The 26,557-nt window shown below is 50.0% G+C and overlaps 1 protein-coding gene across 4 annotated transcripts in view; it reads left to right on the top strand.

Moving 5' to 3' along the window:
- EFCAB6 (EF-hand calcium binding domain 6) overlaps window positions 1–15,307 on the top strand; it is a 313,426-nt gene extending 298,119 nt beyond the window's left edge. For 3 of the 4 annotated variants that reach the window (XM_025399951.1, XM_025399953.1, XM_025399952.1), the window contains 5 exons: window positions 3,151–3,381; window positions 5,862–6,030; window positions 8,538–8,722; window positions 13,097–13,246; window positions 15,088–15,289. In XM_025399951.1, the coding sequence (XP_025255736.1) occupies window positions 3,151–3,381; window positions 5,862–6,030; window positions 8,538–8,722; window positions 13,097–13,246; window positions 15,088–15,210 (858 nt within the window). In that variant the 3' untranslated portion in view covers window positions 15,211–15,289. Of the gene's footprint in view, window positions 1–3,150; window positions 3,382–5,861; window positions 6,031–8,537; window positions 8,723–13,096; window positions 13,247–15,087 lie in introns of all 4 variants that reach the window. The other variant, XM_025399955.1, reaches the window with a different exon arrangement.
- Window positions 15,308–26,557: the final 11,250 nt, after the last annotated feature.

Raw genomic sequence — 26,557 nt, forward strand, 5'->3', positions numbered from 1 at the left:
GAGAAGGGCGGGGGGCAGAGGCGTGAGAGGGGGGGCAGAGGCGTGAGGGGGGGGCAGAGGCGTGAGAAGGAGGGCAGAGGCGTGAGAAGGGGGGGCAGAGACGTGAGAAGGGGGGGCAGAGGTGTGAGAAGGGGGCAGAGGCGTGAGAAGGGCGGTGGGCAGGTGAGAGTCGCCCTGGTTCTTGGGTCCCCCAGCTGTCCTAGACTGACACGGCAGCCTGCACTGGCCTTCAGAATTTGTTCCAAGATGAACTGACTTCTTCTCCCCTCCTCGGTGACTGCCGCCACTTCCTCCCACACCTTGCCAGGGGTGAGAGCCAGTGGCATGTCTGGCTGTCCTTGGAGACTGGAGCTCTGGATTCCGTCCCTCCCTTGGTTCCCTGTGAGCCCGCACTCATGGGCTCGGGAAGTACTGCGGCTGCAGGTTGCCTGAGTTGTCCTGTGGATGGCAAGCAGCCCTCTCTTGCTGCTTTTCTGCATCATAAGCAGAGTCAGGACCCATGGTGGTGTCTTTCTCAGGGTTCAGCTGGTGGCTTAAGGAGACGGGACAATTGAGCAGGCACAGACCTCACCACACTAATGAGACTCACTTGCTTTTGACGCTTTCATAGTCCAGCAGTGTCTTGCCCACGTTTCATGTCAAGCTCACTGGCTGGCAGTTTTTCAGAATCCAGTCTCCCTGGTGTCTGTCCGGCCTCATGGTGCCCGTCAGCCCCCATCCTGGCACCATTAGGCCCACTGGTGTTCTAGGTGCCTCCGTGGAGACTGGAGGCCACGTGCAGGCCAGGGGCTGTTTCCTCCGGTGATGCCTCCTCCACCCTCCCATTCTGAGGCCCTTCAATTAAAATAGGGTGAAAACAGGAAAATAGGATTCCTGTGGTCCCTCATGGCCTCCTCTACACCGCAGAATTTTTTTTTTTTTTTTTTTTCTTTTGAGATGGAGTCTCACTCTGTTGCCCAGGCTGGAGTACAATGGCGTGATCTTGGCTCACTGCAGCCTCCGCCTCCCAGGTTCAAGCGCTTCTCCTGTCTCAGCCTCCTGAGTAGCTGGACTTAAAGGCTCCCACCACCACGCCCAGCTAATTTTTGTATTTTTAGTAGAGATGGGGTTTCACCCTGTTGGCCAGGCTGGTCTCAAATGCCTGACCTCAGGTGATCCTCCTGCCTCGGCCACCCAAAGTGGTGGGATTACAGGCGTGAGCCACCGCACCCAGCCTGCACCACAGAATTTAATTAGGGAGTTGGCCAGCCCCAGCCACCCTGTTAGAAGAGGAGGTCCTTAGGTGGGAGCCCTGGGATTGTCTCCCGCCAAGCTTCATTTTCACGGCATTTGTCACACACACACCGACCTCCCTTGGTGTTTATCCTTCACGGCATGATCTTCCGCCTCCTCAGCTCCGAGTCCAGCTCAAACAGGAGGGCGCAAGGCTGCCGGGTCCTCCCCTGCGGGGCTTGTCCTCTTCTGCTCCGAGAGAGGGCCTCAGGAGAAGGGGTCAGAACAGGGTTCCGCCCCTTCCATCGCTCTCACCTTGAAGCATCCTTCCCCTGGGTCTCACCAGTCTGACCTTGTGAGTCTCTTAGGAACTTCAGCCAGTGAGCAAACATGTATCATGTATTGAGCACCTGCTGTATGCCCCTTTGCCAGATGTTTGACACTTAAAGTTGATTCTCAGAGGACCCTGCAGGGAGCTTCCAGGCCGGGAGCGGTAGGGGAAGAGACTAGCTGCAGAGGCGGTTTCGGCACCACGAGGGAAGGTGTCAGGGGGGCTGTCTGCCCAGTGGTTTTGGCCAATGGCCCTGGAGTTCACAGAGGTAGCGGAGCTGATTCCTGTCTGGCGGGTTACCGCACTTGGCGCTGGTGAGGTCTGAGATGCTGAAGTCACATCCTCAAGGTCCCCTCACTTCCCCACTGAATGGTTTTTCCTCGTTGGTCAGAATGCAATCAGCATGAATCTACACGTGTAGTAAAATGACGTCAGACTGCCCCTGCACTGCGCCCATGCCCACCTCCTGGTTCTGCTGTTTTCACTTAAGACAGAGCCTTGGGAGCAACTGCAGGAAGGGTGCAGGGACCTCACTGTACTGTCCTTGTCACCTCCTGCAAGTCTCTAGTTATTTCTAAATAAAAAGTAAAAAGATAAATTGAGAACCTTGTCCCAAACTAAACCTTTCTGACTTTGCACCCCTCCAACCCCAACTTCCGTACCCCTCCCTGCTCTTCTGAGGATTCAAATCAAGCCCAAGACAGTCACTCTAATTTGCTTTGGAAAACCCCAGTGGAGACCCAGAAGTAGCTGTTTCTGGCAGAGCCCGGGCTTCCAGGGGAAAGCGCAGGATGGGAAGGAAGGAACCAGGGTTTGAGCCTCCCTTCACCTCTCTGGAGGCTGCCTCTCCGTCAGCTGTGCTGGAGGCTGGGGCTCCGTCGGGCTTTCGGGGCTGTACAAAAATCAAGTAGGAAGGAGTTGCCTTTCTTCTTGGCTCCCTGAAAGCCCTCCAGTCACCAAAATGGCCCGTTTAGGATGCATTGAGTCATTTTGTTCTATCTGCATGGTGTGTGGTTTTGATACAGTCTGTGGCATCAGACAGCAAAAATACAAAGCCATAAACCGCTCCCTAGTTTTCCAAATGCCTCCCTTTTCATCTTGTGTGAAGACATTTTTTGCCCTTAGGGTGAAATAAATCGTGGATGCAAATACAGGGGCTGAGGGCTGCGTCACCTGGTGAGCTGTTTGCAGAAGTCAGGTGTACCTGGAAGGGTGAGAAATGAGTCTGACTGGGCTTCCCTGGGACGAAGGTGGGTGGGGGCTCTGATTTGCATTTTCTCCCAAATGTTCGAATACACTGCAGCTCAGGCACTGTGACTAATCACAAGATTTAATGGCCTTAAAGTGCTCACTGAGGGCCCAATTCAATTAAAAAATGTCCTGCAGAAGCCATGAATAATCCTCTTGTCTTTGCTTTTCCAGAGTCTTCCTGAGGCCTCCACCGAGCGAAGGCCAAATGGGCGTTTATTTTTTAAATTTTCTTCTTCACCAGTCACGTGAGCGCTCACCTCCTGCGAGGCCGGCCTGCCCCACTTCTCTCTGGCACAGGTGCGACGCTGCCTGTGTTTGCACTGACACCTGAGAAATGACTTCTGCTCCTTCTCCAGTTTGACAGACTCTGGAACGAGATGCCAGTCAATGCCAAGGGGAGGCTGAAATACCCGGACTTCCTGAGCAGGTTCAGTTCCGAGAGAGCAGCCACACCAACAGCCACTGGTGACTCAGCCGCGGCCCAGAGAGGGAGCAGTGTCCCCGACGTCTCGGAAGGCATCAGATCTGCCCTCTCATTGCCCAATCAGGAGCTGAGACCAGGGTCAAAGTCGCAGAGTCACCCCTGTGTGAGTTCTCCTTCCTGCCCCGTGTCCCAGGCCGCCTCATGCCACATCCACAAATCCCACTGGGACAGGGACTTCGGGGGCCCTGGTGTGGCCTGGCGTTGAGTGGCGGGTACTTAGCATCCAATCCCTGGGAGGGGGCAGACGTGGGGATAGGAACGGTGGAGGAGTGGGATGGAAAGGAGGCAAGAGTGGGTGCAAGGTGGGAAAGGGGGCGAGAAGCAGGGCAGGAGGCACCTGGCGGCAGTGCAGTGGTGCTGGCGGCACCTCCGTGCAGAAGGCAAAGCCCTGTGGTCATCTGCGGGCCGCCGTCCCTTGAGGCAAGTTATACCCGTTTTCCAGTTGAACAAAGTGAGGCTCTAAGAGGCATTCTCGTGTGATCTTGGTCCCTCGGACGTGGAGCGACCTGATTTTAAGCCCAGGCCTGTCAAATTACACTGCCTGGAGCCCTGGCTGAGCCACCCCAGGCCTGGGATGGAGGAAGGTGCCTAGGCTCGCCAAGGCTCTTTTCTTGTCTGCAGGAAGGGATGGCAACGTCTCAGGACAGGGTGGTTGAGAGAATGCCACACCATGCACATGAAGCCACCATCCTTGTGCGTGACCTTGACCTTGGCTAGTCCATTCTCATTAACTCCATGCAAGTTTGTTGCACACCTACTGTGTGCTGGGTATTTTCTAAAGCTGAGAATGAACTAAGCTTCCTGCTCTTGTGGAGTTTGTGTTCTTTTAGGGGATAATAGGCAAGAAAAGCAGTATGCATAAGTATTACATTAAAAGGCGGTAGGTAGAGCAGAAGGAAGGGGGTCAGGAGCACCCCAAAGATGCCTGTGTCCTAATCCTTGGAAGTTGTGACTGTTGTCTTACATGGCCAGGGAAGTTAAGGTAGCAAACAGAACTGAAGTTGTTAATCAGCTGGCTTTGGGGAGATTATCCTGGAGTATGCAGGTGGGCTCAGGGTAATTACATGGGTCTTTAACTGGGAATCCAGAGGCAGAAGGCTCAGGGTTAGAGAGATGCAATCTGAGAAAGATTCCACTTAACGCTGCTGGCTTTGGAGAGAGAGGAAGGGGCCACAAGCCAAGGAGTGTGGGAAGCCTCTGGACACCTTGATTTTAGTTCAGTGAGACCCAATTCAGACTTCTGACCTCCAGAACTGTAAAGATAATAAGTTGGTGTTGTTTTAAGCCGCTAAATTCATGGAAATCTGTTACAGCAACAGTAGGAGGCTGGAGGCCTGGAGGCTATGATGAGGACTTTGGCATTCACTTGAGGGGTATGGAGCCTTTGCTTGTTTTTAAGCAGCAAAGTGACATAATCTGAGGGACTCTTTAAAGAACACTCTGGGGCTGGGCGCAGTGGCTCACATCTGTAATCCCAGCACTTTGGGAAGCCGAGGCGAGTGGATCACGAGGTCAAGAGATCAATACCATCCTGACCAACATGGTGAAACCCCATCTCTACTAAAAATACATAAATTAGTCAGACATGGTGGTGGGTGTCTGTAGAGAGGCTAGGCAGGAGAATGTTGTGAACCCAGGAGGCGGAGGGTGCAGTGAGCCGAGATTGCACCACTGCACTCCAGCCTGGGTGACAGAGCGAGACTCCATCTCAAAAAAAAAAACAAAAAAGCAAAAAAAACACTCTAGATGCTGGGTGTGGGGGTCGGTGAGGAGGTCTAACAGAGGCGATGGTGGCTTGGGATGGGGTGCTGGGGAGACTCTGGATGTATCTTCAAGGTAGAGCCAACAGGATTTCCTGAGGGATCAGATGTGGGATGGAGAGGGTGAGGGAGAGTCAAGCAAGACTTCTGAGGGTTCAGGCTGAGCAACTGGAATAAGGACCTAATTATCAACTGAGATGCAGGAGGCTTGGGGATTTGGGAGAAAAACCAGGAATCCAATTGAATTGCATAAGTTACTAATTTAGATAACCGCTTGTCAAGGGGGCCTTCAGGAGAAAAACCTGGGCTAGATTAGATCCACTCCCTTGTTTTTAAACAGAAAATACAATAAAGCAAAGAACGACCTCGTACTCGGTCCACATAATGTCAAAATAACAGATATTCTGTGAATGTTTACAGATTGGATATCTCGTGCCCACAACAAGTAAATCCCTTTCTTGGATAAGACCCTTCCACTAGTGAAAAATATACCATTGTCACTTCTCTCTCTCTCTCACACACACACACACACACACACACCAGGAATATGTTTACATCATATCTGTGTAGATTTGAACCTTAGCTATGTGGTTATTTCCAAAATTATTTTGCTTATTATGGCTTGGCACAAGTACATATAACCCACCAATGGAAATAAAAGCTACGTTGTAAAATCATCATCTATGTTTTATTCTTCATTTTATTTCTGGGCTAATTCTGCCTCTAAAATTGTGAACCTCAAAACTGGAGGTAGTGAGGTATTTTTGATGACTTCCGTTTTAAATCTTAAGTGAAAAGAGCCTTTTCTTTTCTTCCCTGCTAGACTGCAGCGAGCACCACTGCGATCCCGGGCACTCCGCCCTTGCAGAACTGTGATCCCATAGAGAGCAGGCTCCGGAAGAGAATCCAGGGCTGCTGGCGCCAGCTCCTGAAAGAATGCAAGGAGAAGGACGTGGCCAGACAGGGGGACATCAGCGCCTCCGAGTTCCTGGGTTCGTTTTGATTCTATCCCCTTGGTGATATGTCGTCAGCCCCTGTGGCAAGAGGCTGTTCCCACTGGGCACAAAGCCACACCCGGGTGCAGGCCAGGGAGCAGCAGAACAGGAAACCCGTGGGAACTTCTGGGTGGGCTGCGCAGTTGACTAAACAAAGGTGCCCAGGGAGGAGGATTCCGACCACCCGGCCCTCCCAGCAGGGGGCCCATCTGCATGGTAAAGTCAGCGCTGCACGAACTCTGAGCTTTGGAAATCACAGTGGTTGCCACCCTGGGCAGAGTGTGAATGTTCACAGACTCTGACTGCAGAAGGAAATGGAAAAGGTGGAGGAGGGCGAGATGAAGGGGACACTCCTGGGGCTCCATTCCCATCAACATCCACTCTTTGATGTTGTTTTGTTTTTCAGCATGTATCCTTTCATAAACTTTGAAAATTAAACCAGTGGGATTTATACTTCCAGTAAATGTTGCATCTTGGTTTTTTTGTTTTTTGTTGTTTTGTTGTTTTGGGGTTTTTTTTTTTGTTTATTTGTTTGTTTTAGAAACAGGGTCTCACTGTCACACAGGCTGGAGTACAGTGGTATGATCTCAGCTCACTGCAACCTCTGTCTTCTGGGTTCAAGTGATTCTCCTACTTCAGCCTCCCAAGTAGCTGGGATTACAGGCATGCATCACCATGCCTGACTGTCTTTGTATTTTTTGGTAGAGACAGGTTTCACCGTGTTGGCCAGGCTGGTCTCAAACTCCTGACCTCAAGTGATCTGCCCACTTCAGCCTCCCAGAGTGCTAGGATCAGGTGTGACCCAACGCACCTGGCCCAGTTACATCTTGTTGATGCAACATTTACATTATGGGAAAATACATCTGACCATGTCACTCCTTGGCTTTTTAGCTCCCCTCATACATGACTAATATACAGACTCCTTTTAAAGGAAAATGTTTTCTTTGAGAGCTTCCAATATTAATATAAATTACATTTATCATAATCATGGCTTTAAAATGCACAAATGAAACCAAGTGTAAACTCTTTAAGTTAGAACCTATTAAAAAAAAACACTTGGAAATTAAGTATAAAAAATCTGAAATCAGTAATATTCAAATGTTGTTCCACTGATTTAATGTAACATGTTTTGCTGAAGCCAAAACACGCATGTTGGTTGTTGTATGCATTGGAGTTCCCCCCTTTTTTTTAGTTAATTCTTTGATTTTGAGAGTGATAAGCCTTCACTGTGTCACTGTCCTTATTGCTATTGCTGGTTTTTTCTTTTTAACCATGAACTCATTTCAGCCCCCACTCGGTTATTGTGATAGGCTTGTCAGACGTTAGTCACACATCCAAAATTCAGTACCGTTAAAAAAAAGCCAACTGCTTTCCAAAGGTCATTCTGTATGTTCTCCTCACTGCTGATGGCCTTCTGTGAGTCGGAGCATCAGAGGCATGTATGGGCCAGTTCCTTGGGGTTCCGTGGGCCCCCGCTGTGTCCCGGAGGGCACCATGATCTGCTGCCACTTCCCTCTGTGCAAGGGCAAAGAAACCTCTGCTTCTAGAACGTGCAGCAGCCTCTCTTGGCCTGGCTTGGCATGCAGGTGTCGTTTGCCTGGAGTTGGCTTCCGCGGGCCTTCCTCATTTGCCTCAACAACTCACACGGCATTCCATTCCCTGACACTCTGTTCTTTCAGGATGTCAAAGCAAAGTCTAGTCTATGAAACTTAGACTCAAATCTTATTTTACATAAGCCTCCTTCCATTATGAGTTGTCACTCCCAGAGAAGTGTTGTCTTTACAACTGGCAGGAGAATGCGGCACGAGGATGAGTGCCAAGCATGGGGTGTGAGCCTTGCTGTTCAGAGGTTCCGGTGGGCCAGCCTCCCGGCAACCCTCAGCACTCCCCGTGGAGTATCCACATGCACCTGCTCAGAAAGCCAGACTCAGCCCCTGCGGCTGCACAGCTGTTATCTCCTAAAGGTGGTCCCTGTATCCAGAATAAGTTTTATGTATTTTTAGATCATCATTGGAATGGAAACTTAAAGCGGGAATTTGCCTGGCATAACAGACACTAGAGAGCTTGTCTCCGGTGCTGTTAGGAAATGCTTGGTCATAGGGCCGAGTCGGAATTCCCTCCCCACAGTCCAGCCCTGGCCATGCTCACTAAGAGCTCAGGGAACCTTCCCCTGCTCCTCGCACACCTGGCTCTGCCCTGAGTCGGTGGAGAACGGCCCCTCACCTACCTCTCTGCGCTTTGGTTGTAGCTCCCGTAGTCTCTGTCCATAAGCTGTGACCATGCAAACACAGGACAGTGTGGGCCAGTGGGACTCAGGGCCCCCTCCCTGCAGCACTTAGTTTGTCGCATGTCTGTCTCCACGTATGTCCAGCCACCAACCGGGAGTTCTTTGATGTGAGGACCAAGCCAGGACCTGAAGCAGAGAAGGTGCCTCAGCAAGTGTTGAATGAATGAGTGAAGAATGAATGAATCGCCACCAGTTAAACTGCCATTTTTCTCTGTAGCTCTTGTGGAGAAATTCAACCTGGACATAAGCAAAGAGGAGTGTCAGCAGCTCATTATAAAATACGACTTAAAGAACAACGGGAAATTTGCATACTGCGACTTCATTCAGAGCTGTGTCCTCCTGCTGAAAGCAAAGGAAAGCTCGCTGATGCAGAGGATGAAGATCCAGAACGCACACAAAATGGTATGTTGCCCACCCGCGGGAAATGTGGGGCCAGGAGGAAAGGGGCGCTTTCATTTTTATTTTTTTATTTTTATTTTTTTCAAGATAGGGTCTTACTCTATCGCCCAGGCTGGAGAACAGTGGTTCACGGTTCACTGCAGCCTCGAACTCCCAGCTTAGGTGGTCCTCCTGCTTCAGCATCCCAACTAACTAGGACCACAGGCACAAGCCACCACAATCAGCTAATTTTTGTATTTTTGTGGAGATGGGATGTGTTCGTCCATTTTCACGCTGCTGTAAAGATACTACCTGAGACTGGGTAATTGATAAAAGAAAGAAGTTTAATTGACTCACAGGTCCACATGGCTGGGGAGGCCTCAGGAAACTTACAACCATGGCAGAAGGTGAAGGGGAGGGAAGCATGTCCTACATGGTGTCAAGTCAGAGAGAGAGTGAAGTGGGAACTGCCAAATACTTTTAAAACCATCAGCTCTCATGAGAACTCCCTCACTCTCACAAGAACAGCAAGGGGGAACCTCCCCCATGATCCAATCCCACCAGGTCCCTCCCTTGACAACTGGTGATTACAATTTGAGATGAGATTTGGGTGGGGACACAGAGTCAAGCCATATCACAGAGTTGTGCCATGTTGCCCAGGCTGGTCTCAAACTCCTGGGCTCAAGCAGCCTACCCACCTCAGCTTCCCAAAGTGCTGAGATTACAGGCATGAGCCACCACACCCAGCCCCGTTTTTGGTAATTCATTGCACTTGCAGATCACCTAGCTTCACAGAAAAGGTGGACTCAAGAGACTCTAGGAAGCTAGAGCCCAGCCCAGCCCAGCCCTGCTTCCAGCCGGGACTCATCTGTGAAATGTCCCCGGCCCTGCTGTCACCTGCCCATAGACCCTACTCAGATGATCTCTATTCGCATGTGATACATGAGCAATACTTAGTCACCCCATTTCCTCCATCACTTAAAGAGGGCCAGGCAGTTGTCAGGTCAGCATGGGACAGCCAGGGTCAGTTGAAGGGGGCCCAAGGCCCAAAGCCTGTGTGCTGGGGGCTCGCACCTGGGAGGCAAGGGCTGCGATAAAGACAAGGCCTCTACCAGGCTTTGGGGATACTGAAAACAGCTCAGAAATGTACCTTCTTGGAAGTAATTTAAGATTTTCTTCCTCTCCTTTTAGAACCCTATAAGGGTCTGGAGGGCCCAGAATGGAAAGCAGTAGTCTAGATCCCAGGTTTTCCAGCTGTTCAGGTGGCAGACACCTGGTTATGGGGCTCTTCCCAGAGGCATCTGTGTGACCAAAGTCTCATACAGCGCCCTGGAGGCAGTGCCTGGTCAGTTAACCCAAAAGACAAAGTGAGGGGTGGGGTGGGTCACAGCACTGGTCAACATTGGAACTAAAAGGGTCTGCATCTACCAGCCATTTGAGATGGGGCCAGACCCTTTCCTCTGAGTGTGTGTGGTGGATGGCGTCTCTCGTCATCATTTTCGGTGGAAACTACACCCACCATGCATCCTCTACAGTTTTCTCTTTCTGTTTCTTTGAAGAGGAATGAACACCTAAAGCCACTTAAAGGGCAGCTGTAGGGTTCACAGTTCTTCTAGATTTTTACCTTCAATTTCACAATTGAAACCCACACCCAGTGCCGTCACGGCATCAGCTCCAGCCCTTCCAAAACACGAAGCCAAAACGTGTTTTTAGTACTGAATTAACACTGAATTGGGTTACGTTGAATTAAATAACAAGTACAAGTACATCTGGTGCTGTTGATTTGAGGAACAAACACAGCTGATTCCGACCACCTTATGACCCAGCTGGAGGGACCAGAAGTGTGGGGTTGACAGCCCTGGTCCTGCCCCCACCTGGCCCCACTCCCCACCTGCCCCCCTCCCACTCACCCCACCCAAGGGCCACGCCTGCCTGGGCCACAGTGGCAGGACTCTAGGGAATGGAGAGTGGGTTAATCCAGCCAAAGTTAGGTAGAGGCCATGCAGAAAGTTTCTTCACAGCTAGACTTGCAATTTTGTGCAAAATCAGGTTCTGTCTTAGCCTAGCTTCTAGTTTAGACAAACAGGAGCTAGTATCAAAAGGTAAGACCAAGTTTACAAAAAAAAAAAGAAGATGACTTAAGACAGTTCTGCCAGCTCAATTCTTCTGTGCACAGAGAAAAGACTATCCCCATTCCATCCTCACGGGAGTCAAGAATGTGGAGAATATGGAGACGCATGGCCTGCAAGGCCTCCATCAATTCCAGCCTTCCTCCACCTCTCTGGGCCTCAGTTTCTCCTTCTGAAGATGTGTGGGGCTCTAAGGGCTCGCTAGGAGGCGCGTGGGCTTCTGCGGAAGAGCACACCAGCGCCCCCTTCTGAGCCCTCCCCAGTGAAAGGGGCCACCCAGCCCCCGGCTTTCAGCCGCACTGTCCGTCCTCAGCAACCCTGCAAGGCTGGGGTCCGAGTGGGGTCGTTTTAGGTGCTGTGGGTCAGCCCACAGAGACTGCAGCCCTCTCCCCGCACCCCTCCCAAGACACCACTCTGTGGTTCAGAAGAGTCCTCCCACCCCGCCCCCTCCTCAAATCCCTGCACCAGGCTGGCGTGGATTGAGAACTGTGGATTGAGATTGAACGCTTTCCAGGAGAGAGTAGGCCCCAACATGGTCCTGGTCACAGCCCTCGTCCCCTCTGGCAGCTGCCAAGGCCGCCACCATGTAAGTGTGGAGGTCAGGTCAAATGTCTCCCTGCAGAGAAGTTAAAAAGCTGACTTCATTTTCTGGTAATTTGGGAGCTTTCTGCACCCCATTAGGCAGCCGAAAGATGTCCTCGGGGGAAAGGCAGCTTGAGCGCTGCCCCTCCCTACAAGGTGGGTCAAAGGTGGGGGTTCTGGCCAGGCTGGTGGTCCTGCTCTGTGATCACTGTGATGAAAACTAGGTGTAGGAGTCCCACACCCTCTCTTCCCCACCTGTGGATCAGGGCATATTGGCAGCTCATGAAACCGTGGGTACCTGGGAAGCTCACATCATAGGTGCCAAATGATGTAGAAAAATGAAAGCAGCTTAACCCTGTCTTACGTAGTGTTGTGTTAAAATTCAACTTTCCCAAGATGTGTTACGCATTGTTGCCTACCGTTCACCTCTGTGATATTCAAACACATTGGGGCTAAATCATGTTCAAATATCTTGTTTTCAATCTAATAGCACCTAAATGAAGTAATCACAGTGTAGTGTTCTAATTACTAGATATAATTACAACCTTGTGATTTTTTTTAACACTGTTCATTTTAATAACCTACTAGAAAACTAGACTGAAATCTCTTTTTTTCCTCAAACTATTTTCTTTTTTCTTTTTTTTTTTTTTTTTTTTTTTTGAGACGGAGTCTCGCTCTGTCACCCAGGCTGGAGTGCAGTGGCCAGATCTCAGCTCACTGCAAGCTCCGCCTCCCAGGTTTACACCATTCTCCTGCCTCAGCCTCCTGAGTAGCTGGGACTACAGGCGCCCGCCACCTCGCCCGGCTAGTTTTTTGTGTTTTTTAGTAGAGACGGGGTTTCACTGGGTTAGCCAGGATGGTCTCAATCTCCTGACCTCGTGATCCACCCGACTCGGCCTCCCAAAGTGCTGGGATTACAGGCTTGAGCCACCGTGCCCGGCCCAAACTATTTTCAAATTGGCCAGTATCTGCCCGGCCATCTCCTTGCTTTCTCTGAGAGGTGGTGTGGCCTGAAGTGTGTTGGGGTCAAAGCCCAAGTCACTTTACCTCCTGAGTCTCCATTTCTCAGTCTGTAAAGTGGGGATAGAGACCTGCCTTCTTTCCGGGTTGCCGGTGGGGAGGTGTAAATGAGATGGCTGATTTAATACATGTTTTTTTTTTGTTTTTTTTTGTTTTTTTTTTGAGACGGAGTCTCGCGCTGTCGCCCGGGCTGGAGTGCAGTGGCCGGATCTCAGCTCACTGCAAGCTCCGCCTCCCGGGTTTGCGCCATTCTGCCTCAGCCTTCCGAGTAGCTGGGACTACAGGTGCCCGCCATCTCGCCCGGCTAGTTTTTTGTATTTTTTAGTAGAGACGGGGTTTCACTGTGTTAGCCAAGATGGTCTCGATCTCCTGACCTCGTGATCCGCCCGTCTCGGCCTCCCAAAGTGCTGGGATTACAGGCTTGAGCCACCGCGCCCGGCCTTAATACATGTTTTTAAACAGCCCACACATCGACGCGTAGTGGTCAGGGGGCTGGTGCACATCTGTTACGAGTTCTGCTGGCAGGCTCCCTCCTAGACTGAGAGCCAGTGGAGCAGGTGGGGAGATGAAGACAGAGCAGGGCTGGGTGAGGCAGAGGCGAGGAGGAGCCCACCCCGATCCTCCCGTTCGCAAGCTCCCTCCTCACCCCTTCTTGTCTTGTGTTTAGAAAGACGCCGGCGCTGAGACGTCATCTTTTTACTCTGCTCTGCTGCGTATTCAGCCCAAAATTGTGCACTGCTGGAGGCCAATGCGTCGCACGTTCAAAAGCTATGATGAGGCTGGAACGGGGCTGCTAAGCGTGGCAGATTTCAGGACGGTGAGCACAGCTCTACGCTCAGTGCCTCTGCAGGGAGCAGCTGCCAAATGCCAGTGGCCAGAAATTTCTAATGGGGAACCCTCCAACCCCTGTCGAAGGCCCGGTGTGACCTGGCTGTTTCAGATCTCACTTCCCTGGGACCCCCAAGTTACCCAGGCCTGAGTCCACTTGCCTCTCACCTTCAGACCTCGGGTTCTGCTTCCCAAAGGTTTCTGGAGCCCTGCATGGATGCCCCATACCTCCATGGCCAGCTCCTCAGGGTCAGTGCCTGAGCCCAGGTTCCTTCAGGAACCATCACTGCTGCTGCTACTGCTCCGAGCCCTCACCCCACATCTGGGCTCTCCTGCAGGCTCTGAAGAGCATCTCTGACCTATGTTGGACCTCCCAAGGGGCCTGCAAAGTGAGCCCTACCCCTGCAGTGCACAGTGGGGCTCCACGATTGGGCATCTGTCTCGATGTCCCTGGGTGCCCTCCATGTCCCACCCCTCTAGCCTAACAAACGCCCTGCAGTGGTTTTCCAATCCACATTCATGTTGCTCTTTCCTTCGGGGTTAAGTATAAATGTCAGTCAGGGAGCCTCCCTATGCCCCATGCAAAGAAAGGAAGGAAGGCGGGCAGGTTCTGTTATTCCCTTCTGGCACCTTCCCAGGAATTCGGGTGTGGTGCTGGGAAGGGGGCAAAAGAAACCTTGCCCTCCACAGAGTCGCAGATCAGATGGTGTAATTGAGGGGCTGTCTCAGACACCAGGCTCAGCTTCCTTTTCTGCCTTCATCCCATGGGGCCCAACAGCCAGGCCCGCTGACCTCAGCCCCATGGGATCTCTGGGCCATTTAGCCCATTTTCCAGTCTCCTCCTGAAAACAAGTTATAACGCAAATATGGATAGGAAATGTGTGACCTCATCTTTATATATTATGAGGGTCTGTCAGGATTTGTTTCAGCTTCACATAATGGGGCAAAAGATAGCAGCTTAAGGTGAAAGTCTATTTCACTCCCACATAAAAGAAGTCCAGAGGTAGGAAAGTCAGAACTGGTGTGGTGGCTGGACAATCATCAGGCACCACATTTTTGCTCTGCTGTTCTCAACTCCTGGCTTCCTTCCTGTAGGCCACCTCATGGTCCAAGGTGGCTGCAGGAGCCCCGGCATCACAGCCATATTCCAGGCAGTCTGCAGAAAAGCAGGAGAGAAAAAGGGCATGCCCCTCTCCTTTAAAGGAGGCTTCGTGGGTGTTCTACATAACATTCTTACTTGGCTTCTCAGGCCAGAACATACCTAGATGCAAGAGAGGCTGAGACATGTTCCTGGTTAGCTGGACACACAGGAGCCTGGGAGAAAGTCAGGCTCTGTAACTGAAGAGGAAGAAGCAGTCAGTATTGGGTTTACCACCAGCAGGCTCTGCTCCAGGCTGTGTTATGGTCTCATCACAGCAATTCTCTGCACTCAGCACCCACTGACCCTGCCCTTCGCTGCCTGGGCGCACCCTGAGACCCCGCCCCAAGTTAGAGCTGCATGGCCGGGTCTCGCCTTGAGCCCCCACCTCTCTGACCATCAACCTTGTCTGAACATGTTGAACAGCCTTCAGCCCCTCAGGGAGGCAAAGGTTTAATCACCTCCCATCCCCTCCCGTTTCACTCCCAGATGCACACGGGGCTGCCCTCTGGGGCTGCTTCCTGTTTGGGCAGAGGTTGAGAGGGCAGAGAGAGAGTGCACAGATGGGAGGGTGACATGGGAAGTGGGGTTGGCGACCAGGTGGACGTGTCCCCCAGCCCCTTCCTGGCAACCTGCCTCCTTAACCTAGGGCCCCAAACGAGCCTCAGAGGCCCCTTTTCTGTGTCTTCCAGGTCCTGAGACAGTACAGCATCAACCTCTCTGAGGAAGAGTTCTTCCATATTCTGGAGTATTACGATAAGACGCTGTCTTCAAAAATTTCCTACAATGACTTCCTCCGGGCGTTCCTCCAGTAGACACCCCTGCCATGCACGCAGCGGGACGACAGCCACAGGGCCTGTGTCAAGACTAATAAAATCCTATAATTTGGGGATTTCATGAATTTTCAAAAAAGCAAAGCCCAAGCCCAGCCCGCCTCTCTCTGGGTCGGGGGTAGGCACGGCTGCCCTGGGTTCTGACACAGGATACTTGCTCTCCAGGCACCAGGTGCTACCACTGTGTCTTGGGCACTCTCACTTGTTAATCTGAACAAATAGTCTTTGCAAGAATGATTCTTGACACTATAAAAGAATTACTGATGCTAACATTTTTTTTTTTTTTTTTTTTTAACACGGAGTTTGGCTCTTTTGCCCAGGCTGGAGTGAAGTAGTGCTATCGGCTCGCTGCAACCTCCACCCCCTGGGTTCAAGCAATTCTCCTGCCTCAGCCTCCTGAGTAGCTAATTGTTGAATTTTTAGTAGAGACAGAGTTTCGCCATGTTGGCCAGGCTGGTCTCGAACTCCAGACCTCAGTTGACCCACCCACCTCGGCTTCCCAAAGTTCTGGGATTGCAGGCGTGAGCCACCTCGCCCGGCCAGTGCTAACATTCTTAAAAGCTTGGACTTTCTGGAGGTTTTGTTCATGGCCCCTGCCGGGTGCCTCCCCCAGTCCAGGGCAGTTGGGGCCCTGCACCCCATTACCCGAGGGCTGCTGCCTCCTTTGACCCCCAGCTTCCTGGGTCCTGGGTCAGAGGACATCTGAGCCCCCTGCTGCGGTCAGGGTGGCCGTGTCTCTGCTCCTAGGGGCACAGGCACAGACCACCCCATCCCTGTCCTGCTCAGGGACGCTGGCCAGCCTGACTCCACGAAGAAAACTCACGCCTCAGTGAGACCCCCTGGAGCTTTGGACCTCCCTCCGCTTTCCTGAGCCCAAGCCTAGTGGCCGCTGGCTGTAACCACCACCAGGGACAGTTCTGAGGGGGCCCTTCCTTGGAACTGACAGATTTGACAAGAGAAGTTTGAAAATAGTCGCTCTGCCTTCACGGACTGTGACGCAGCTGAGAGACACAGGCAGTGTTTGCCGCCTTCTGGAAGGTTATCCAAGGAACTGGGGAGCAGCAGGCAGGAGAGGGGTGCAGGGGGGAGCACCTCCCCTCTGCCCGGGCCCCAGGCCTTGCCCACCAAAGCCCCCTTCTCTACCCCTGCACAGGGTCCAAATGAGGCCACATCCTGAGGTGGGCTGCGCACTGGATGGGTGTGATTGGGAGGAGAGGCACCCGCCCAGCCCATGCAGGCCTTCTATTTCCAGGAAAATGTGTCCTGGGGTCACCTTTGTTTCCATCTGCCCTTAGTTCCCTCCTCATTTCAGACTGAACTGCTGCAGGAGGAATGGGGTGCTCAGGCAGCCCCAAGTTCAGGGAAAGGGAAGGGGACCCTGAGTAGGCGTATCAACAGGGCCATGCAGTGCTACGGGGCAGAGACGCCCTGGACCCCAGCTGCTCCTCCGTGTGACTTCGTACCAGGCCCCATCCCTTCAGTGTCCTCATCTGTAGAAATGATGGGACCACATGTGTCACCGTTGCTGTGGGACCTGGGCATGTGGGCAGCAGATGTTCCCATGTGAGAGGCTTCAGTCCAGAATAAGGAAGGCCTGTGAGGGCCGGGGGCACCAGCCTGAGACTCAGGCCAGTGGCAGGGCAGTGTCAGCTCTCAGTGAACACAGGCGTGCCAGACTCAGGCTGAGGACAGGCCAGTATCAGCATCCAGTGAGCACAGGTATGCGGGACTCAGGCCGGGACAGGGCAGTGCCAGCATCCAGTGAGTACAAGTGTGTGGGACTCAGGATGAAGAACAGGGCAGTGCCGGCACCCAGTGAGCACAGGTGTGTGGGACTCAGGATGAAGAACAGGGCAGTGCTAGCACCCAGTGAGCACAGGTGTGTGGGACTCAGGATGAAGAATAGGGCAGTGCCAGCACCCAGTGAGCACAGGTGTGTGGGACTCAGGCCGGGAGAGGGCAGTGCCAGCGCTCAGTGAGCACAGGTGTGCGGGACTCAGGCCGGGAGAGGGCAGTGCCAGCGCTCAGTGAGCACAGGTGTGCGGGACTCAGGCCGGGAGAGGGCAGTGCCAGCGCTCAGTGAGCACAGGTGTGTGGGACTCAGGCCGGGACAGGGCAGTGCCAGCGCTCAGTGAGCACAGGTGTGCGGGACTCAGGCTGGGACAGGACAGTGCCAGCATCCGGTGAGCACAGGTGCGCAGGACTCAGGATAAGGAACAGGACAGTGTCAGCGCCCAGTGACTATAGATGTGCAGGACTTGGGCTGAGTGGTGAGGGGCAGATGGATGCCCTGCCCATATGCCCTGCCTCAGCATTGGAGGCCCCAACTGGGTGCCCAGATCCCATCCTGTGTGCTGGACTTCAGCTTCCCCATGCTGGCTCTTACATATCTTCACACTTGGCACCAGCAGATTCTTCCACATACTCCTCGGGAAATGCTGAATCTTCCTTCAAAACTCTCAAAGCCACCTCTTCCACGAAGCTTTCCTGACTTCCTGACGCTAAGTCAGTACAATTAGTCTGAACCTGTTCAGCAGCCTTGTGGGTCCATCATTTTTAAGGGTTGAAGAAGGAGGAGAAAGAAGAAGAATGAGAATAAGGAAGAAAAGAACAAGAAGTGCAACTGACTGCATGTATGTGGACCTCAAAGACTGAAATATTTACCATCTGATCCTCCAAGTTTGCTGGGCCCTGCTATACAGATGTCTGGCTTTCAACAAAAAATTCTGAGGTATACCAAGGGCAATTATAAAAACACAGTTTGAGAAGACAAAGCAATCATAAGAATCAGACTCAGACATGACAGATTTTGGAACCACTAGAAAAATGTTTAAATAACGGTTTACGTGTTAGAGTTCTAATGGACCAGAAAGACAACACATGACCAGACAATTTCAGCAGAGAGATGAAAACTGTAAGAACCAGAAAGGCTAGAAAAAAAAAAAAAATAGTAATAAAGATGAAGATTGCCTTTGACAGGCTTGTCAGTAGATTCTACATAATCAAGGAAAGAATGAGTGAGCTTGAAGATAGGTCAATAGCATGTATCTAAACCTAAATGAAGAGAGAAAAAGAGTGAGGAAAAATTGCAGAATATATAAGAGCTGTGGGACAGTATTAAATGGTCTAATATGGGGCTGGGCGCAGTGGCTCATGCCTGTAATCCCAACGCTTTGGGAGGCCTAGGTGGGCAGATCATGAGGTCAGGAGTTCAAGACCAGCCTGACCAACATGGTGAAACCTCATGTCTACTGAAAATACAAAAATCAGTGGGGTGTAGTGGTGCGCGCCTGTAATCCCAGCTACTCAGGAGACTGAGGCAGGAGAATTGCTTGAACCAGGGAGGCAGAGGTTACAGTGAGCCGAGATCGCACCACTGCACTCCAGCCTGGGTGACAGAGCGATGAGATCTGTGTCAAAAAAAAAAAAAAAAAAAAAGTCTAATATGCACATAATTCAGGAGGAAAAGAAAGAGAACGTGGAGCAGAAGAAATATTTGAATAAATAATGGCAGAGGATTTTCCAAAATTAGTTACAAACACTAAACTACAGAGAACAGAAGCATATAGAACCTAGGAGGATACACACACACACACACACAATGCATGCACCCCTAGGAATATCATATTCAAATTACTGCAAAAAAGAGAGGAAATTTTGAAGGCAGAGAAAAAAGATACATGACCTACAGAGGAACAAGGATAAGAATTACAGCATGCTTTTCCTCGAAACCGTGCTAGCCAACAGACAATGGAATAACATTTTCAGAGTGCTGAAAGAAAATCATCAAGCTCAAATTTTGTAACCAGCAACATACTTTTAAAAAATAAAGAGAAACATTGGATTTTCTAGGCACACAAAAACTGAAGGAACTGACTGACGGCATACTTACCATAAAAGAAATTTTAGGCCGGGCACAGTGGCTCACACCTGTAATCCCAGCACTTTGGGAGGCCAAGGTGGGTGGATCACTTGAGGTCAGGAGTTTGAGATGAGCCTGGCTAACATGGTGAAATCCCATCTCTACTAAAAATACAAAAATTAGCCAGGCATGATGGTGGGCACCTGTGCTCCCAGCTACTTGGGAGACTGAGGCAGGAGAATTTCTTGAACCCAGGAGGCAGAGGTTGCAGTGAACTGAGATCGCACCACTGCACTCCAGTCTGGGTGACAGAGCATGACTCTGTCTCAAAAAAAAAAAAAAAAAAAAAAAATTTAAAGGACGTTCTACAGGCAGAAGGAATATGATTGAGTTAGAAATTTGGATCAAAGAAATGAAGAGTATCAGAAGTGATATAATCGAAGGTAAAATAAAATATATTTATGCCTGAAATTATTTTAAAAGTTAGCCATCTAAAGCAAAATCTGTCACAGTATATTATGTGTTTACTCCAGATTTAAAAGTACAACAACAAGCACAAGGGATGGGCAGAAGGAATTCAGAGTGTACTGTTAAAAGGTTCTCATACTGCATGTGAAGCAATATGATATAATTGAAGACAGATTGTTTTATAATGTATTTATAAACCATAGAGCAACCACCAAAAATATACTTTTAAAAATATACTTGCAAAAGGTAAAATTAACAAGTGAATAGAGGAGATAAAGGAATCATGAAGGTTACATCAGCAGAAACGGCAGAGGAAGGCCCTCCAAAAGTTCTTTCCTCCAAAACAGCAAGAAAACTGGCAACAATGGTCAGGATCAACTTTTTTGAGAACTGTAGAAATTACCCAAAGGCTTGCAGGAACCGAAGGGGCACTTATTCAAGAAAAGTAGCTGAGCGTTGGCAAGACTTGTGGCTTTTTTTTTTTTTTTCCCACCCAGGCTGGAGTACAATGGTGCGATCTCAGCTCACTGCAACCTCCACCTCCCGGGTTCAAGCGATTCTCCTGCCTCAGCCTCCCGAGTAGCTGGGATTACGGGCACATGCCACCGCAGCCAGCTAATTTTGGTATTTTTAGTGGAGACAGGGTTTCACCATGTTGGCCAGGATGGTCTACAGGAGGGTGATCTGCCCACCTTAGCCTCTCAAAGTGCTGGGATTACAGGTGTGAGCGAGACCGAAAAATGTATTGGTTCCAAGCGTTTAAGGAAACCTCTGTCTCATCATCAGTTGACCACCAAGCTAATAACTGAAAGGAAACTTCAGTGGCCACACATGACAGAGAATGCAGACCTTAAAGAATTCACATGGAAAAGTCACTAAACAAACAAAACCAACTACAACAAAGAGCAGCAACAAATCCTTGCAGGGCATTGAAGGGGGAGGGGACGGGATCTTCCACAGTTGCCAAATGATAGTATTTAAAATATTCAGTTTTTGGCCGGGTGCGGTGGCTCACACCTGTAATCCCAACACTTTGGGAGGCCGAGACAGGCGGATCACCTGAGGTCAGGAGTTCAAGACCAGCCTGGCCAACATGACGAAATCCCATCTCCATTAAAAATACAAAAATTAGAGCCTGACCAATATGGTGAAACCCCATCTCTACTAAAAGTACAAAATTAGCCGGACATAGTGGTACCTGTAGTCCCAGCTACTTGGGAGGCTGAGGCAGGAGAATCACTTAAACCTGGGAGGCAGAGGTTGCAGTGAGCCGAGATCATGCCACTACACTCCGGCCTGTGACAGAGCAAGACTCCAAAAAAAAAAAAAAAAAAAGCATATACTTAAATGTAAAACATAAAACTATAGAAAACTCCTAAAAGAAAGCATGAGAGAAAATCTACATGACCTTGGGTTTGGAGATGGGAAATTGATTTTTAGATATGACACCAAAAGCACAAGCTGTAAAAGAAGAAATGGATAAATTGAACTATATCAGAATTTTTAAATTTTGCTCCAAGAAAGACACTGTTAAAAGAGTACAAAGAGAACCCACAGACTGGGAGAAAAAAAAACTTGTATCCAGAATATAAAGAACTCTTAAAACTCAACAGCAAGAAAACAATCTGATTTTTTTAAAAAGAGATGAAAGATCTAAACAGACTCCCACAAATGAATAGATGTGAATGATAAGCACATGAAGGATGTTCAACATCATTAGTCATTAGGAAAATAGAAATTAAAACCACAGTGAAACACCCACATGCACACTCAAATGGCTACAATTTTTTAAAATAATAAGCTCAAATTCTGGTGATGATATGAACCAGTAGGAATACTCATTCATGGCTGGTAGGACAGTTTGACCACACAGGGACTGAAAAGGGGGATTTTTAGGGTGATGGAAGAACTGTCCTCCATGATCGTATAATGGATACCAGACTGTATGCATTTGTCAAAACCCATATGACAGTAAACAATGAAGAATGAACGTCACTTTATGCAAATAAGTAATCAGCCAGTAGATCAGGGGATCCCAGGATGGAATGCAGACCAGGGACAAAGTAATCTAACTGTATTACAAACAGATGACATAACAAACAGATGACATAGCCATACAGAAAGGCAATGGGGGAGGAACTGACCACGATAACTTCATAAAGCTGAAGATGAAAAGCCTGCACGTGGACACTGCACTCTGGTTGGAAACTGCTTCTCACGAGGGTAAGATGAGCAATAGACTGTAGGTATGTTAGGAATGGACAAATCCACAAGTAAATTGTAATTGTGGGAGCCAGGCTTCTTACCATCCACTGTCAAAGAAAAAAGTTACAAATAAGCAACAGGGCACAGTGGCTCACGCCTGTAATTCCAGCACTTTAGGAGGCTGAGGCAGATGGATCTCTTGAGCCCAGGAGTTTGAGACCAGCCTGGACAACATGGCGGAATCCCATCTCTACAAAAAATACAAAACTTAGCCAGGTGTGGTGGTGTGCATAGGTAGTCCCAGCTACTTGGGAGGCTGAGGCAGGAGGATCACCTGAGCCCAGGAGGTGGAGGTTGTGGTGAGCTGAGATCATACCACTGCACTCCAGTCTGGGTGACAGAGTGAGACCCTGTCTCAAATAATAATAACAATAATAATAATAATAAAAATAATAATAATAAGTTACAGATGAACAAGGTAGAAAGGCAAGAATCAGTTGCATTGCTGAGATTGCATTGTTGGGTCAGGATGGGAGGTGGGGCTATCAGTAGGAATTAATGTCTATTGATAGGGAGACAGGGATGGAGAGATGGGGTAGATAATTGATAGATGATAGGTTGACAGAGAGATGGGTGGGTGGTTGGATAGAGGTAGAGATAGATAAATATGTGTGCATAAATGGGTTAGTACACTAAATATGCTCTGTCTCTGAGAAGGCCTAGAAGCAGTGATGCCACAAGTTGCAACCAGCACACCTACCACCCAGATCTTTTTTTTTTTTTTTTTTGTGAGATGGAGTCTCACTCTGTCACGCAACCTGGAGTGCAGTGACACAATCTTGGCTCACTGCAACTTCTGCCTCCCAGGTTCAAGCAATTCTCTCCTGACTCAGCCTCTCGAGTAGCTGGGACTACAGGCGTGTGCCACCATACCTGGCTAATTTTTTTGTATTTTTAGTAGAGACGGGGTTTCAACATGTTGGCCAGGCTGGTCTTGAACTCCTGACCTCAAGTGATCTGCCCACTTGGCCTCCCAAAGTGCTGTGATTACAGGCGTAAGCCACCACACCTGGCCCTAGATCTTAATTTCTAAGTAAAAGGAGCTAGGACTCTCTGGACAAATGACTGATTCCAAGGCCAGGGCAAGGTAAATATAAGAGGAGCCTAGAACATCTTCTAGTGCCTGAAAGTAAGGAAGTAAAATTAATAAGCAAAAGGAATCAGGAACCAACTTGCCAGAGCTTCCAGCGGACAAAGCTACAACCATTGAAGCAACAAAACAGATAATGATAGAATCAGTTTCTAACCTAAAGAATAATGAGTTCAGAGTGAGATTAGTGCATAAACAGCAGAAAGAGGGCAAATCTTCCTTACAGAAGAATTCCAAAGGATAAATGCAGAAGGAATGAGGAAACGGAAAGTCACCACGTGAGTACCAGAGTGGCAATTGCTGAAGCCAAGATCGACTGGCAGCTGCTAAAATGAGTGGGCAAAACTTGAAGGAGAAATGGGATATTGGCGTGGCCTGACAACATCTCCCCGAAATATTGATTAATTACCATGCTGGTTCTAACAGATGCCCACAAATCCTTTGATGTTCCTCCCTCCAGGAGGAGAGGCTTAACTCCTCTCTCCTTGAGTGGAGCTGGACCTAGTGGCTAGCTCCTAACAAATTGAATGTGGCTAAAGAGGAATAATATCTTTACAGTGGAGAAACCCACAGACATCACTTTAACCAAGGGATCAAGACGCATATCACCAGGAATGCATCCTGCTCCTCTCGCGTCACCCTAGATGGATGGCTTGAGACGGCACCTTCCTCTCCATGGGATTTTTCTCGAAAATGCATAACCCCAGACTAATCATGAGAAAATGGCAGACAAACACAAACTGAAGGACAGTCTGCAAAATACTCATCCAGCACTCCTCAAAACTTCCAAGGTCAGAAAAAGCAAGGAAATATGGAGAAACTGTCTTAGACTGGAAGACAGTTGGGAGCCATGATGACTAAATGCAGCTTGGGATCATGGATTGGATTCTGGAACAGAAAAAGGACACTAGTCAAAATTGTTGACATCCAAATAAAGGCTGTATTTAACAGTGTTGTACTGGTGTTGACTTCTTAGTTTGGATAAATGTATCATGAATATATAGGGGAAACTGGCTGAAGGGTGTGGAGGAACTCCCTCTATTAGCCTTACAACTCTTCCTCAAAACTAGAAGTATTTCAAAATAAAAAACGTTTTGTTTGTTTGTTTGTTGTTTGAGATGGGGTCTCCCTCTGTTACCCAGGCTGGAGTGCACTGGCATGATCCCAGCTCACTGCAGCCTCAACATCCCAGGCTCAAGCAATCCTCCCACCTCAGCCTCTCAAGTACCTAGGACTACAGGCACATGACACCATGCCCTGCTAATTTCATTTATTTTTTTGTAGAGGCAGGATTTCGCTATGTTGCCCAGGGTGGTATCAAACCCCTGAGCTCAAGCAACCCTCCTGACTCAGCTTCCCAAAGTGTTGGGATTACGGGCGTGAGTCACCCTGCCCCTGCTCAGGAGCCCTGCTGGAATGCATGCTGGCCAAGAGCAGCAGCCGGGGTCCCTCAAACTGAGTGGTTCCTTGTGGCCTGTGGATGGGGAGCCAGGGCCTGGGATGGCTGTTGTACACCCCTGTGAGACCCTGGTGGAAGGGACTCTGGAGGGGCAGGTGACAGGTGAGGTCAGTCTGAGAGCAGAAGAGCACCATGAAGAGGTGACACATTGTGGTCTTCCCCAGGCTGTCCCCTGCCCTGCACAACTCCCTTGGAGGTCTCCCCTGCCCCACATCTTTGCTTATGATCCACATCTGGCTCCAGAGACACTGTTTCTCCTGCAGGCCTGTTTATCCACTGAACACCTCCCCCGTGTAGCCCAAAGTTTCCCCCCGCTCATGAGTACCAAACAGAATGCCACGTCCCTCCTCAGCCCTGTTCTTCCTGCTCCTATGCCCCTTCTCCATGACAGCACCCGACTTCCCCTGCCATCCTTGGCTGTCCCTCCCCCATGCCCCACATCCATTCCTCACTGCCATCCTACCTCCTAAATCTATCGCTGCTGCCACCACTTCCCTAGCCCAAGCAAGACACATGGGAGGTACTCAGTGGTGTTTGTAGATTGGATGGATGGATGAGAGGGAGGGAAGGATGAAGGATGGATGGATGGAAAGAGGGAGGAAAGGAAGGAGGAAGGGATGGATGGTGGATGAATGGAGGGATGGAGGGATTGATGGGGGTAAATGGAAGGATGAATGGAGGGATGGAGGGATGAATTAAGGGAGGGATGGATGAATGGAAGGATAGATGGGGAATGGATGGAAGGATGGATGGATGGGGGATGGATGGATGAATGGGGGTGAATGGAGGGATGGATGGATGGGAGGATGAATGAAGGGATGGAGGGATGGAGGGATGAGGGATGGATGAATGGATGGGGGTTGAATGGAGGGATGGAAGGATGAATGAGGGATGGATAAATGGGTGGATGGGGGATGGATGGATACATGATAGATGAGGGATGGATGGACGGAGGGAGGGATGGATGGAGGGAGGGATGGATAGATGAATGGGGGATGGATGGCTAGATGGGGGATGGATGGATGGGGGATGGATAGATGGATGGATAGATGGGTGGATGGGGGATGGGATAGATGGAGGGATGGATGGATGGACAGATGGGCGATGGATGGATGATAGATGGGGGATGGATGGATGGGGGATGGATGGATGGATGGATAGATGGGTGGATGGGGGGATGGATAGATGGAGGGATGGATAGATGGATAGATGGGGGATGGATGGATGATAGATGGGGGATGGATGGATAGATGGGGGATGGATGGATGGGGGATGGATAGATGGAGGGATGGAGGGATGGATGGATGGATGGGGATGGGTGGGTGGATGGATGGATGAGTAATGGATGGATGGGGGGATGGATGGATGGATGATGGATGATGAATGGATGGAGGGAAGGATGGATGGATGACAGATGCAGGGAGAGATGGATGGATGGGGGATGGATGGATGGATAGATGCGGGATGAATGGATGGAGGGAGGGAGGGATGGATGGGGGATGGATGGACAAATGGATAGATGGGGGATGGATGGAGGGAGGGATGGATGGATGGAGGGAGGGATGGATAGATGGATGGGGGATGGATGGATAGATGGGGATGGATGGATGGATAGATGGGGATGGATGGATTGATGGATGGGGGATGGATGGATAGATGGATGGGGGATGGCTAGATGGAGGAATGGATAGATGGACAGATGAGGGATGGATGGATGGATAGATGGGGGATGGATGGATGAATGGAGGGATGGGGGATGGATGGATGGATGGATAGATGGGGGATGGATAGATGGAGGGATGGGGAATGGATGGCTGGGGGATGGTGGAAGGAGGGGTAGATGATATATAGAGGGATGGATGGACAGATGGATAAAAATGACAGAATTTTTGCAGCTTGGGGACTTTGAGACTAGGCTCATTGTACCTGACAGTGTTTCTCCGGGGCAATGTCTGGACCCTGCGTTTCACAGGGGCTGGGCTGAACATGCCACTTCCAGAAGAGTCCAGCGCTAAGGCCTCTGGAGGCGTTCTATTTTGGGAGACCAGGCAGCCAAGTATTTGAACACAAGAGGACCCAGAACTGCCCACACCACCACATCTGGGATCCCCCCGCCCCAGGGGAGGCTAAAGCAAGCAGAGGGACACCGACCACTGCCACACAGGAGGTCTTCGGACTCCAAGCT

The sequence above is a fragment of the Theropithecus gelada genome, chromosome 10 (assembly GCF_003255815.1).
Source record: "Theropithecus gelada isolate Dixy chromosome 10, Tgel_1.0, whole genome shotgun sequence".
Lineage (NCBI taxonomy): Eukaryota > Metazoa > Chordata > Mammalia > Primates > Cercopithecidae > Theropithecus > Theropithecus gelada.